Below are 15,781 nucleotides of genomic sequence, written 5' to 3'. Positions count from 1 at the left end.
CAAATACTTGTTCACGAATCTAGGTTTTCCATACTTATTATCTACATAAAAAAACATAATCAAGTTTTCGGGCGTTTCCCAGTATGTAAAAAAATCCGGGGTTCGGAACTCGCATACGATTAATAGGGTCTCTGCTAAATAAAATCTTTCTCAATTCAACCCAGATGGGTGTTGTGAACTCATACGTACTGTGTCATGAGATTGATCAATATATCTAGCAGTTCCAAAAATTTTAGTGTTGTGGTTGTTAATCATGCGTAGAAAGGTGGTAAAGTGATCACTTAACCAGCCTATGACAAGACAAACAGCCTGTACCATACCCATTATCCATATTCTTCTTCATCTATGTTGAGATGCCAAATTTTTAACATTACCAATACGCCGCTTTCCCGTAGACAGAGTGAAAAGAACGCCACACCAATCAGCGTTTGCAAACAATCTTCGCCTATTCGACACTCATGTATCTTCTCATACATACCCGCCGATTATTTCGACTCCTGACCCGTCCATTTTAAAGTATTTTAAAATACTTTTGCTTCTCACATACTGACATATGAAATCATTTTAAACTATTTTTCATACAAAAAATTAAAAATTTGACGTGAAAGTAAAATTAAACAAGACATCCTAGGATGTTATTAGTTTTTGTCTTCATTTCTTCAGGATTATTTCGACAGCCCCTACGTTAAGTACTCTATCTGCAAATCTGTTACTTTACGGGAGAGAGCTTAGAAGATATTTTCAATGTATTTTCTTTATTAATTAACGGTTTTATCTGAATTTTCAAACTAGTATTATACATTCAAAAACACGATAAAATAATTCAATCGTTTTGAAACTTTATGCTTTGTACAAATTAATATAGTTCAGTTCATTTCGAAAATTCGATGTAGATAGCGTCCTATACGCCTGAAAACTAGGCGGTTTTTTTTTATTTGTTTGTTTATATTTGTAGATAACAGTCAGTTCATAACATACACCAAATATCTCAAAATTGACAAAAATGTAGTTAGAGCACTTTACGTAGGGCACGTCGATTTCATCTCAATGATTACTTTTTGAGTTAAGTTCACTGAAATCGTTTTTTTTGGCTGCACGATATTTATGTTCAAAACAAATCATAATTCAATATACCATATTTCAATACATGCAGATGTTTTTTTATATCGTCGCCGTTTTGATACAATTTATTACTTTTAATTCTTGCTCATGCGATTGTGCAATTGGTATGATAAATGTGAAATGCATTTTTCGAGTCCTAAATTGAATGCATTGTAGGCAAGTCAATTATTACAATGATTAATGAAAATATAGACTGTAGTAGACTGAATGCAGTCGAAATGCGATCTCTCAGAAGAATGTGCGACAAAACGATGTATGATAGATGTACGAATAGTGAAATAAGGAAGGAATGCAAAGCTGAGATAAGCATTATCGATAAAATTAAGAAAGGTGTGTTGAGATGGTTTGGACATGTAGAACGAATGAGTGAGGAAAGAACGGTAAAACAAATTTATGAGGCGAATGTTAGCGGGAAAAGAAGCAGAGGAAGACCGAGAAAAACATGGCACGATCAGGTACGCCAAATACTTGAAAGTGGTCAGGTTAGGAGTCGTAACAATCGGCGGGTATGTATGAGGAGATGCATGAACGTGGAAGAGGCGAATAATGTTTGCAAGGACAGAGTGGTGTGGCGCTCTATTCTCTCTGCCTACCCCTGCGGGAAAGCGGCGTGATGGTTAGTTAGTTAGATCTGTTGCACAATAAAAAGTTCAATAAGTGGCTTGATATTTATTTTCAATACGTTTTATTATATTATTAACCTTAAAAACGATATATCAAATACGATTGACGTACGACGTCATTTGCAAACATTATAACATTTTCCGTTAAGGAGAATTATTTTGTGCCACCCTGTACATAAAAAAAACTACTTTTTTACTAAAGTGTTAATAAAATATTCGCAAGTGGTGAAGAATTTCGTTCTTCGATTGTACGCAAATAAGTTTATGGCTTAACATATCAGTGATAAAAGGCTTTAAGTAGGTTAAATGTTAATGTTGTGGAAATATGGTCATTAGAGCCATTGTGCGGAAAGCCTTTATTTAAATGCGTTGAAATCAGGAATTACGCCTTTGTGTATTTATAAAGTCAACAAATAAATAAGGACATTATCCTGAAATGTGTGTTGCAACCAGAATAACACTTATTTAAAAAGACTCGAGGAGCCAAAAAAATTATAGGAAGCCAAAAAGATTTTGCTGTAAATACACCTTATAAAATTGATATAATGATGTTTGGTACTTTGAAATTCAATATAAACAAAACAGAAATACTATATTTTATTTATCAATTGTTTTATATATCTTATATGTACCATTATTGCAAATAAGTAAAGTTTATACAGACTTAAAGCTCCTTTCCGCACCCTATGGTGCATAGGGCACTGCATCGTATATAAGCATCTTGTTATTGATCGTTAAATACATGGACGAAATGCCATCAGACAGCATAGTAGTAATAAAGTTAAAGATACCTACAGTTTTTTTATATAAATTCATAAGTAGATTATACAACAACAAAAAAACAAACACAAACCGTGTTTTTTACGACTTTTATTTTTGCTACTATTTTTCCAACCGGTATAGGCAAGAATCTTGTCTTCTTCAGGGATGGATACGTACATTTCTGACAAAGTCAAGGTGCTTGTCGAAATCGGTAAGAAAAATAGTACCAAGAATAAACTTGGATAAAAACATACATTGATTGCGTTTTATTTAATTTCAATTCACAAGTTTATAAAATTTACTACAAAGGATCAGAAAAAACAGGTAAGGTATTTTTTTTATAATATGAAACAAATGTGTTAGGTCCTACCTGCATGTGTTGAGCGGGCATGGGGGGGCGGAAGGGGGCCTGCGGGACGGGGAAGTGCAGGGGGAGACGTACGGGACCGCCCAGAGGTACGGGGAATCCGCTCAGTACTTCTACGTTCTCGGGCATGTCACTGAAAATAAACATTTTTTTCATATTATTTTTTGACATCTCAAAGATGAAGAAGAATATGGAAGTCTGGGCATTTACGGGGCTGACGACCGTCAAAGGCTGGTTTAAGTGATCACTTTACACACGTGTAACATTCACCAATTCTACCCATTATTGACAACCACACTACTCAAATTCTTGGAAGTTCTATATATATGAACCAATTTAGAAACCGTGTTCTTGAATCAATAGAACTTCACTAGAGACATCTATTGGTTAGGTGTAAAGAAGCTTTTTATTAAATAACTCCTGTAATTGGAGATAATCCAGATTTTGTGAACATGTATTTGGACACACTCAAAATGTTGTAAAGATTTTTTAATTATTAATTAATATAATTATAACAGACAAAACGTTCATTAAAGCCCAAATATCAAGCGTTCAAATCAAAACACGCTCGGTCGGGCTCAGGACCAGACGTTTGTTTTGTATTTTTTAGAATGTGTTTTGGAATTCTTTTGTTTTTTAGAATATATATTTAAAATTAATTTTTATTTTTATAAAACTCATTTCAATAACTCTTTTCTTTTCAACACCATATAACTATTCCGAACAAATCCTTCTATAACGCTGATATAGGTACCGCGTTATCGGAGTGGACGTTATAGGGAAGTCATTATTTTAAATTGTATTTAAATTTAAATTACTCATTATAATAATATCAGCTTATTAAAATGTAAAAATACAATTTAGAACATTATCCCCTTATAAAATTCCGTTAGATAAAGGGGTACGTATGTCAACGTCGTAGGGGGGGTTTACTGTATTTGACATTCGAAAAAACAAAAACAAAAAATTAATCGTCTTATCATAACTTAGTATTATCAATTTATGTTCAATTTTCTTAGGAACCATTTTGAAAAAATCATATTTATTTATTTACAAAGCTTATGATGGTATAAATTACATATCGCTCACTCCTTTCAACAACATATATCAAAAATCGTCAATTTTCAGCTGTGCCATATTCATATTTTCGGAATGCCCAGAAGATGTACTATATCCCAGCAAAAGCGGCATATTTTTAACTTAATATTCACCCGCTACAGAGCAGAAAGTGTTGTTTTTGCATTTTGAAGAAATCGTACTGTTTCATTATTTTTCTTAAATATACTAAATATTTTTCAAATGTTGAAAAAACATTCAGGTTTTACCTAAAAAGATCTGTTGCATAGTAAAAAGTTTAATAAGTAGCTTGATATTTATTTTTAATACATTTTATTATATTCTTAAACTTTAAAAACGATCTCCTGAAAAATCAAGTTTTTCGATAAATGACGTTGTTGAAAGGAGTGAGCTATAAGTATGTGTATTTTAGCTCGTTACACACAGCCTCTGTGGAGCCAAAATATGTAATTTCAATTAAAAATTACTATGACAAATATGTAATTTGAATAAAAATTAAAAACAGCCAATTTTTTTTGCTTAAGAAGCAAATTACCAAAGAAATATTTACACAATATAAAAGTATAAAGTAAAAGATCAATTATATAAAATGTATTTATCCGAGATTCCAACCAAAATATCGAACTAAAAGAAAAGTCATTTTATTCTTCAGATGAAATGGGGCCTTGCTAAAGAGGCTTAATACTACTCGAGTCAAGGTAACACAGATGGCGCTATATTTACTCGATGCACCATCTACCGTTAGATATTTGAAGCAAGTTCACTTCTATAAGACAGAAGGTAGTATTTATTATAACATTATATTATTTGCTACAGTAAATATGTAATTTTAATTTCTACATCATATTAACATGCATTTTATATGTATTACTAATATTTCTGAAAGTTATGCCTATCCACTAAATGTAATATCATAAATATTATACTATTTTTTAACTGCAGGCCATCTTAATTGTTATGAATAAATATTCTAAATGTTTATGCCTAGAATTTTCACTAATGAATTACAATAAATTGTAGTAAATTTTAACGTACAGAGTCAATCCACTCACGAGTAGGTATAGGCTATAAACCATGTAACATTAAAGCCTAAGTAGGGCCATGATAAGCGGTGTTACATAAGCCGTAGCTAGATTTCAGAGTCGCTTGTACGTTAGGCAACTTTTAAAAATATCGTGTGACATTTTCGTGTTTTTATCACTCTAGCGGCTATTTTAATAAACAAAAAACATTTTCCCCAAAATGGAACATCAATTTTTGGGGTCAAATAAATATAAGTAATTTTTTCACTATAACATTTATTCTTTATTACCCTGGACTGGTACCAGATGCAGAGGGCTGATCACCTTTCCTTCACATGAACACCTTCCAACACATGTTAGCAATCAAGATAAAACTGTGTGTATATGATGAAGTGCCCTATGAACCATCGGGCGCTGATAAGGGTTTGAATGAAAGTGGAGAAAATCCAGATTCATAAACAAGTATTTGGACACACTCAAGAATATTTAATTCATACCGGTTATCGTTTCCACTCTCGCAGAAAATCGCCATCCTCTCCCCGGTGACCCTCTCCAGACGAGGGTTGGTTGTGAGGTTCAGGCCGAAGGGGAGCTGCAGGCTCCGGGGCTGGTGGTCAACGAGCTCTTCCGCCTTGCGTTTCTCGACCACGCAGTTCATGCGAGACCTGGAAAACGAGATTTGATGATTTACTACGGAAAAACTATTTTTTTTATTTGAGTTCTAGAGAGGAAATAATAGCTTGAAATAGAAGCTTGGAATTCAATATTTAGGAATCGATTACTTCAATAAACTCCCTAAAGAAATTAAAAAAAAAAAACAGATTAAAATTCTAACGAAAATAATTAATGCCCATTACATGTAAAGCCTTAAAAATTTTATAAAGGAAATAAAAAAGACTATTATACCATTAATCAAATAAAACAATAAACCTTGAGTGTAAGTCCCTCACCAAGCACGAGAGCTTTTATATTTCTATAAACTTTTTTTTGAGAGACAAAGCTTTACTGTAAAATAATGTTACAGTTTCGCAATAAAACAGGCTAGGGATTTTAGAATAAAATTTAATAATAATTATTATATTTGTAATTGTATATAGATGTTTAATTATACAATAACCCACAAGTTGAATGAACTAAATGTGTATGAGTAACTCTATAAGGCATATTACATACGCGCATGCATATTAATAAACTAGAATTATGCTACATAAATTACTTCAAACTTCTTATTACTTCATAATTAATTAACTCCATAATTAATTTTATGTAAAGATTTTCAAAAGAAGTGATTTAAGATAAATATCTAAGAAACATTTTAGAACGAGACATTGGAAATTAAATTAAATCTTTCAAATGTTCATGAAAACTTTAATAAAACAACAACTACATGTATAGTTTTATTCAACATTTATTTAATTGAAAAGTGACAGAGTTTGACAGTCTGATGATATCGATAACGATGAAACCCGGTCACTGGTCAAATAAAATAAAAGTAGAAAAAATATAATATTGTTTTATCATACATTGAAATCTTCTACCGCATTTCCTTTCTGACAGAATCTCCAATCTTGCAATACCATTTTAATCTACATATTTTATATATGTATATATATATATATATATGTATATATATATATATATGTATATATATATATATATATATATATATATATATATATATATATATATATATATATATATATATATATATATATATATATATATATATATATATATATATATATATATATATATATATATATATATATATATATATATATATATATATATATATATATATATATATATATATATATATATATATATATATATATATATATATATATATATATATATATATATATATATATATATATATATATATATATATATATATATATATATATATATATATATATATATATATATATATATACATATATTTATTTATATATTTATTCATCATTTGAAATTTGGTACCTCTGATTCTTTTCCATCAAAGCTCCGGCAAGTTCATCAAAGTCCAGTTGAAGAGGCAGGGTAATCCTGATGGGCTCCCTTCCGACCTCACCCGAGGTGGACTCGTCTGAGGAGTCATCGGATTCGGAGGACGAGTCAGATTCTGAGTTGGAGTCTGAGTTAGAAGAACCTGAATCTCCTTCCTGATTGTCGTCGTCCTGGTGATCATCCAGTGACTGCAAATAAACAGAATAGTGGCTTATTATACAAGTTATTATAAATATAATCTCGTTTTTTTTTCTCATTTTATGCATCTCTGCTTAGTTTAAAAAAATCTTACTCTACTCAAATATCTACGGTTCTAGAGTTCCAAGAGCTGGCATGTGAAAGAATGTGTCAATTTAAGAATATATTACGTTTACATCGTCCAAAATTTGAGATGTGTTGTCAATCATAGGCAGAATATTAAATGTTTCACGGGTTTAAAGTGATCACTCACATCAGTCTATGATAGGTACCAGTAAAAAACCAGACTATATTATTCTTCACCTATCACATATCGCTCACTCCTTTCAAGAACGTCATAAATCAAAAATCGTCAATTTTCAGTTGTGCATGTTTTCGGAATGTCCAGAAAATGTACTATATCCCAGCAAAAGAGGCATATTTTAAATTTAATATTTACCTGCTATAGGGGAGAAAGTATTTAATTATTTTTTTAAATTAACTAAATATTTTTCAAATGGAGAAAAAACCTTCAGGTTTTACTTCAAAAGATGTGTTGCACAGTAAAAAGTTCAGTGAGTGGCTTGATATTTATTTTTAATACATTGTATTATATTTTTATACATGAAAAACGTTCTCTTGAAAAATCAAGTTTTTTGATTTATGACGTTCTTGAAAGGAGTGAGCGATATGAGTAGTTAAATCAAGATTTATGAAGATTTAAGATTTGGACACACTCATAATATTGTTAGTAAAATAACTGGTTTATTCAAAGGTTTAATTAAAATTGAAAAAGGTTTAATTAAAGTAATTCAATATGTAAAATAATCCGGTTAGGATCATTCATTAGTTATTTCTTCTTTATATAAGAACATTAATAAACACTAAAAAATATTAAAATTTAGCAGATAAAATTTATTCAATATCACAAATTTAGTCAATATTATACGTGAATAGTATTTCAATAGATTCTGTCTGACAATCATCAGAAATCCATTTCAGAGACGGTGTTATTGAGATTTTTTACGTCATTCTTCAAATTCAAACAAATCTATCACATTATGCAGTCAAAAATGATATTTTTTGTAGAAACATGGCCAGTTTTCAATGTCACAATAACGAACTCAGCAACAATCACCTGCTTCACTTTTACCACTCAAGGTTTCTGTGTGAGCTTAGAACTGCAAACATAACTCGCTCATAGCTGTTCAAAAACACTGTCTCACGCTTATATAAACACAAAATAATTCTTTATTGTGGCTGGAGTTACATAAGATTTCCTTTTAAAAAACCTTTAGAGTTAGTACAATTACCAGCGGCTTAATCCATTGTACTTCGATGTTTTGAAATACCTGGTTATTTACTGTAATGTTGAATACTATTATTTGATTAAAAATGCATCTGGCTCCTGAGAATTGCATTCAAATCTCACGTCTTCGGATAACAATGATTATAATATCATTAATTATTATCAGGTCGTGTCCTTTGCAATCACAGTACTATTTTTACATTTTGATATCGACATAAATATCCAACATAAATGAAGAACATACACACTATGGATGTCTAAGTATTTACGGGACTGTCGTAGGCTGGTTAAGTGATAACTTTGCACAAATATAACATTCACCATTCTAACCAAGATTGACAATCTCACCACTCAAATTTTTGGAACATGAGTTCATGAGTTGTATGAACATATATCAATTTTGGAATTCATACAAATCTCATAACGCTTGGATATGTGTGTTGTGTAGAATGAAAATAAAATTCTAATTTTTAAAACTAAATTACTAAATCTGGATTATCTCCAATTAAAGGAGTTATTTTTCATATTATTTTTTTCAACAAAGATGTAGAAGAATATGGATGTATTTTTTTATTGAAAGCAGTTTTTCGGTCCCAAACGTTAAATTACATATACTGTTGTGCCACAAATTTAAATGTTAAATTTTTCATGCCCGGGCAAGTTGTTACGGCTCGGGTTCGCAATGTGGAATTATTCAGAGATCACGATTTCCAAAAAATATGTGAATTCTAAACGAATTTCGTGATTCACGAAGAGGATCTGAAGCGAAGAAGAGATGGGACTTTGTGCTGAGTCACGTCGCCATACACATGACATTCTGAACCATTCTCCTCGCAGTACCGTAATACTGCATACTACACTCCACTTGTGTATGTATATACATATATACATATGTGCATATACGAGGGTTGTTCAATTAATACGTGGACGTTATAAAAATGTACTTTATTTAGAATTTACATTTCTGGATCTCCTTCAAAATATTCACCTCCCCGAGGCACTTATTTATCTTTCCGCTATTTCCACTTTTGGAAACAGTCCTGGAACGCTTCTTTGCGATGTCTTTCAGTTCTTTTGTCGCTTTTGCCTTAATCTCGGCAATCTTGTTTATATATATATATATATATATATATATATATATATATATATATATATATATATATATATATATATATATATATATATATATATATATATATATATATATATATATATATATATATATATATATATCTATATATATATATATATATATATATATATATATATGTATTTATATATATATATATATATATATGTATTTATATATATATATATATATATATATATATATATATATATATATATATATATATATATATATATATATATATATATATATATATATATATATATATATATATATATATATATATATATATATATATATATATATATATATATGGGTATGTGTGTGTACCGGCGTAACACAAGAGTGCAAATCCCAGACATGTCACAGTACAAGAAGGTCATCTCGGTATCATTTTGTAATATAAAACGAATAATAATATATAATACATCACGTTGCGCAACAGTGCCAGTATGAACATTTTAGGCCACTTCTTTTTTTAAAGTTTTTTATCTCATATATTTAAGAAAGAACTGTGTATTTTGTATCGTAACGATTTCATACAAAATTTGTTATCATTTTTTACATTATGTAACATTAACCTCTCTACCCATATATATAATAAATGTTTAACTTGAGATGAAACCTGAGCCATAAAGTTTGAGCATTCCAAAGCCTCCGTACAGCCTGATAGCTCTGGCTTATGTGATCACTTTATATATTTATGTTACATTCTGCCCGTTATTGAGCAGCATCCCTATTGCATTAACTTTATTTAAATTTGTGCATGTAAAATGTTGATGGATTTCTTCAACTTAACCAATCTAAAGCAATCTAAGCAATCGTCTAAGCTAGAGAAATGACACTTCGTAAGCCTTGAGATGCTCAGACTTCCATCGTATTTTATGCATAAAAAATCAAAGACGTTTCCTCGCAAGACATCTATAATATCAAATAAGTTTCATTCATACTTGCGTCTATATGCATTGTATTAGTTAGCGGACATTTATTACCGCATTGTCTTTGTAATTCTATTCATTCCAGCTACAGATTGCAACTAGATCGAATTGCTCTTATCTCTTCCACCATTCTTCAAAGATTCGAGTGAAGGTGCCCTCATAAGATGCACAAGCAAAGCTTAATGTAGGTCTGTAGGATTGTAAGCGTTCAATACACGTTATCCACAGTTCTCCATCCTTAAGACATCTCGCGTAGGCGGATCTGCTCTCGATTCGCTGGAGTTTCTACTCCACAACAAAGATTGCAAACTTAACGGTTATTTGGGAAAGTAATATAATATGATCTTAGATAAAAGTATTATAATTCTACATTTACTGGGTCAGAGTGGAATTAACTCTCCTTGTTGAAACGATCTGCCAACAAATCGTCTCTTTTTTAACACCTTAATGGCAGGTAAGAAAGTCAAAATATGCAAGAAATTTCTAAAATTAAACAGTAAATTTAAATCGTTGTTATGGTTAGCGTATTAAGCTACCGTGTTGGAGGTCCCGGATTCGATTCCCAAGGTGGGGGGGGGGGTAAGTAAAAATACATATTAGTGATTTTACACTCTAAGATGAGGATTAATCACCTTTTCTTCGTGTAAGCAACGATCAATATAACACTTTCTCAATACAGAGCAGTGCCCTATGCACCAGTGGGTGCGGATAAGGGTTAGAAGAAGATCGTGTAACATTCACCAATTTTACCCATTATTGACAACCACACTACTCAAATTAATTCAACTCGTATATGTGTTTAACTTGATGCTACTGAACTGTTAAATACCCATAAAATATAATATGAAATAACCGTCAATAACTTTGACCAAATAAAATCCGAAGTTACATAATAAATAATCGATTGAATTCACTGTATAACTAGTTGGTCATAGAAGACAACCGATGGTAATCTATCATTGTTTGCGATTCGAATGTTTATTTTACTTTACGAGTATATTTTCACACAATTCGCCAAACTTTCTGGCATGATTTCATAATAAAACAAAAATTTTACTGCTATAATGTTTTTATTTTTGAGAGTTGCAGAATTTTTTTTATTTATTTTAAAGATACATTTTATTTTTAATTATATGTATTACGCCTCTTTAGGCGTATACCTGTACTGAGCCGAAATACTTACAGGAGTTTCAAAAAATGAGTAGTTGTGGTTGTCAATCATGGGTAGAATTAGCGAATGTTACACGTGTGTAAAGTGATCACTTTACCAGCCTATGACGGATCATATGCCCTGTAAATACCCAAACTTCCATATTCTTCCTCATCTTTGTTGAGATTAAAAAATTAATAAATATTTTGTTATTTTTTACACTTTACTTATCAATATGCGCGTTTCATAATAAAAGCGTAATATGGTCTAGAAAACATTGGATTTCACATATTAAATTACCCGTTCATCTGAGCTCTTATTGTTTATATATATATATATATATATATATATATATATATATATATATATATATATATATATATATATATATATATATATATATATATATATATATATATATATATATATATATATATATATATATATATATATATATATATATATATATACATATTCATATATATATACTATTAATTGTAATAATGTCTATTGTATTCTTGCCAGCGCCCTTATTGTAGCCTAAAATATAATGTATACCCACACACAAGCCGGTATATACCGGTGAGATCTTTTTTTGCATTAATATTTTATTATTATAGCACTTAATTATAATTTGTCCACCTCCGTAGCGTAATGGTCAGCACGCTCGGCTCCCGTTCTGGAGGTCTCGGGTTCGGTCAAATAAGTGATTTTTTCACTCTAATATTTATTCAATATTACCCTGGACCGGTACTTTAAACGGGGGGCTGAACAACTTTTCTTCATGTGTTAACGATCAAAATAACACTGCGTTTTATGATGCAGTGCCCTATGCACCATTGGGTTACGGATAAGGTTTTGAAGAAGAAGAATTAGAATGTATTGTGAAATGCAAAACAATTTAAAATAAAGAAAAAATATTTATAAAATGGCTGACATTTCCTAAACGATGGAGGGATAGCTGGTCTTCCACCTTCCAGGAGCGGACCGGAGAATGACAGGACCTAGTCCTAAAAGAAGAAGAAGAAGAAAAGAATTTAAAATATCCAGTGCCCTATGCACCATTTGGGTGCGGACAAGGGTTTGAAGAAGAAGAATTGGAATGTATTGTGAAATGCAAAAGAATTTAAAATAAAGAAAAAAATAATTTAATGGCTGACATTTCGGTATCAAAAATAACCATGACGAGTATTTGAACGCACGGTCAAGCACCGTACCGGGCACAGAACACTGCACACCGCTCGCAGTACACCTTTCACGATCTCTGATCGTATCCGTTCTCATAGTCCGTCTAGTCGGGTCATCGATCGCACTAATAAATATTATTAACAGCATTATACAATCACCGCAAAATATCGTTATTGATCACCTTTCACGAGATTATGCCTGATATCTTTCTCTTCGCTAAAAAATACTAAACGTACAGCAAAATATTTTGTTTGTATTATTAGTATTTTTCACGTTTAAAGCGTTTACTTTGTGATTAGTCATTTTTACTTTCTCAACAACAAAAAAACTATGGCTTATGCAATACCGCTTATTATGGCCCTACGTAGGCTTCAAATTAATAAGTTTTGTAGCCTCTACCTACTCGTGAGTGGATTTACTACGTTTAAAGTTACTATAATTTTGTAGGTAAAAATTTTAGGAAAAACGGAAGACAAAAATCTGTGTAAAAGAGTTAGAAGTTGAAGAAGGCTCACATTTTTGTTAATAAAAATCTAATCTTATTCTAATATATGTTTTAACTTTATCATTTCGCTCACTCCTTTCAACAAAGTCATATCTCAAAAAATAGATTTTTCAGGATATCGTTTTTAAAGTTTAAAAATATAATTGAATATATTAAAAATAAATATCAAGCCACTTATTGAACTTTTTACTGTGCAACATATTTTTTTTTGGTAAAACCTGAATGTTTTTTCTCCATTTGAAAAATATTTAGTATATTTAAAAAAATAATTAAACAATACCTTTTTCTTCAAAATTCAAAAACAACACTTTCCTTTTCAAAAACAACCAGTTAAAAATATGCCACTTTTTCTGGGATATGGTACATTTTCTGGGCATTCTGAAAACACGCACAACTGAAAATTGTCAATTTTTTATATATGACGTTGTTGAAAGGAGTGAGCGATATGATCTTCATTATACCATGACTTCGCCATGAATTCACGGGTTAAGTTGTACCATCGAGTGAAATCTCGACGAATCTAGGTGAGGACCATCCATCCATTCTCCATCGCCATCGGATATTGCAACAGTCTAGTACAGGGATAGTGAACCTATGGTACGCGTACCATAGAGAAAAAACAAAAGTTATTATTTTAAAAAAATAAAAAATTTTCGAAATAGTATAAAAAGAATTCAAAACATATTTAAATAGCCATGTGTATTGCGTTGAGTATAATAGTCTCAGAAACAACGAAAACGAAGGATACGACATAAGAAGTAGACATACAGACGAAAATACTTCTGCTTGTTTTCTATTAAAAGCTACCAGCTATGAACTCGATATAAAAATTTTGTCATCTAGCATACAACAAAAAATCTTCACTAAGAAGTTTTAAGGGTTCTATTTTTTTAAATTTTACAAAGTCTATTTTTTATTTATATGTTTTATTTTGCTATTAAAAAGTACTTAATATTTTTTTGGTTTAGGTATACATGCTTTGAAACACTCATATTCATTCATCGTTTACTTTATGTAATACCGCTTTTTTTCGTTGTTTTTTTTTTAATTTATCTTCGAGTCCACTTTTAAAAATATTCCTATTGTGATTCGTTTGTCTTCTTTCTCTCTTTCTAAATTTAATTTTCTTACAAATGTCAAATCGTAATAATTTTATTGTAATGACCTGATGATGAATTGATTTTCCGAAACCAGTAGTCACGAATAAGTGATAACTTTATAAACGTGTATTACACAAAGTAAACGATGAATGATAAGGAGAGTGTTATATTACCATAGCACAAAGTTATCAATGCTTTTAATTTACCAAATATATGAATGATCTGAAGTAACACAAACTTTTGATGCATTTTTATTTCCATGGTATGTGGCACGCGACATATTATTGTATTTAAAAAAATTGGCTCTCAGGTTCAAAGAGGTTTGCTACCCCTGGTCTAGTACGTTCCGCCTCGTACGAGTGTGTAAGCCACTTGAAGATACATATTAATGCAGTATACCAAACATGGCTTCATTTCTAGTCTGTTGGACTTTAGCAGAGTTGCGTCACTGAAGACGCTAATAAACTTTTCTAAGCTTAGACAGGCAAATGTAATATGCAATATAAGCGAATGACCTATGGAGCATTCAAAACAAAATATTTAAAGAGCAAGGTTCAAGACCATTTAAAATGCGCTGTGATACAAATATTTACCATTTATAAATCCTAAAATACACCTTAAACTAAACATCTTTGTATTTTATTCAATCTTAAAATAGAATGTACGATTATATACACTTACTTGCTGTTCTTAGCAATATGTTGTGTGTTTGTCTCTGATATTATTTATTTCACAATGCTTCAGAAGCAGTGAAAATGTTTAATATTAAACATCGATGCAATAGAAAAAAATGAAAATGCTAAGTGACAACAGCTGTCTTCAAGCACGTTGTCCGGCGTTAGCAATGCACTGCTGTAACGTTCAACAAATGGGGCTGCCATTGTGATAAAAAATGTTTTTACCTAATAAAATTACCGGTCACAAGTGTACATTAAAAGAGGTAATGAGGGGATCCCGAGGGGTGGGGATGAAGTGTCGACCTCTGTCCGTACATCCTTCTCCCCCCTCATTAATTGAATAGAGCAATATTTATTTCTTCAGAAATATTTTGAAGATTTTCCTCTATGTGCAGCTGACAGAGAGTCCCTCAGGACTCTATAACTGCTGCGGGTGGATGGTGGGCTCAGATTCCAAAAAAAAAAAAGTGTACATTGAAATACCCGAGTATTTAACGCAACGTGTCAAATTTTAAAAGCAATAGGTGAATAACTTTAGGAGATTTAAGATTTTGAACAAACAAACATTTATAATAAGCTCTTCTTATTTTTATTACACGATAACTTGCATTACGTGTCGAACCGAAAA

At 30.8% G+C, this 15,781-nt stretch overlaps 1 protein-coding gene across 1 annotated transcript in view; it reads right to left on the bottom strand.

Annotated features, from left to right (window-relative positions):
• Positions 1-15,781, bottom strand: part of LOC148304711 (uncharacterized) — a 123,827-nt gene that overhangs the window by 51,385 nt on the left and 56,661 nt on the right. The window contains exons 4-6 of the mRNA XM_088267906.1: positions 6,954-7,168; positions 5,471-5,638; positions 2,878-3,007 (exon numbers count right to left, since the gene is read on the bottom strand). Coding sequence (XP_088124032.1) covers positions 2,878-3,007; positions 5,471-5,638; positions 6,954-7,168 — 513 coding nt within the window. The remainder of the gene's footprint in view (positions 1-2,877; positions 3,008-5,470; positions 5,639-6,953; positions 7,169-15,781) is intronic.

The sequence above is a fragment of the Brachycentrus maculatus genome, unplaced genomic scaffold, assembly GCF_059751285.1.
Source record: "Brachycentrus maculatus isolate JH-2025_06_01 unplaced genomic scaffold, ASM5975128v1 h1tg000306l, whole genome shotgun sequence".
Classification (NCBI taxonomy): Eukaryota; Metazoa; Arthropoda; class Insecta; order Trichoptera; family Brachycentridae; genus Brachycentrus; species Brachycentrus maculatus.
Note: the sequence above shows the minus strand (reverse complement) of the source record. Positions and strands in the feature narration are given on the sequence as shown.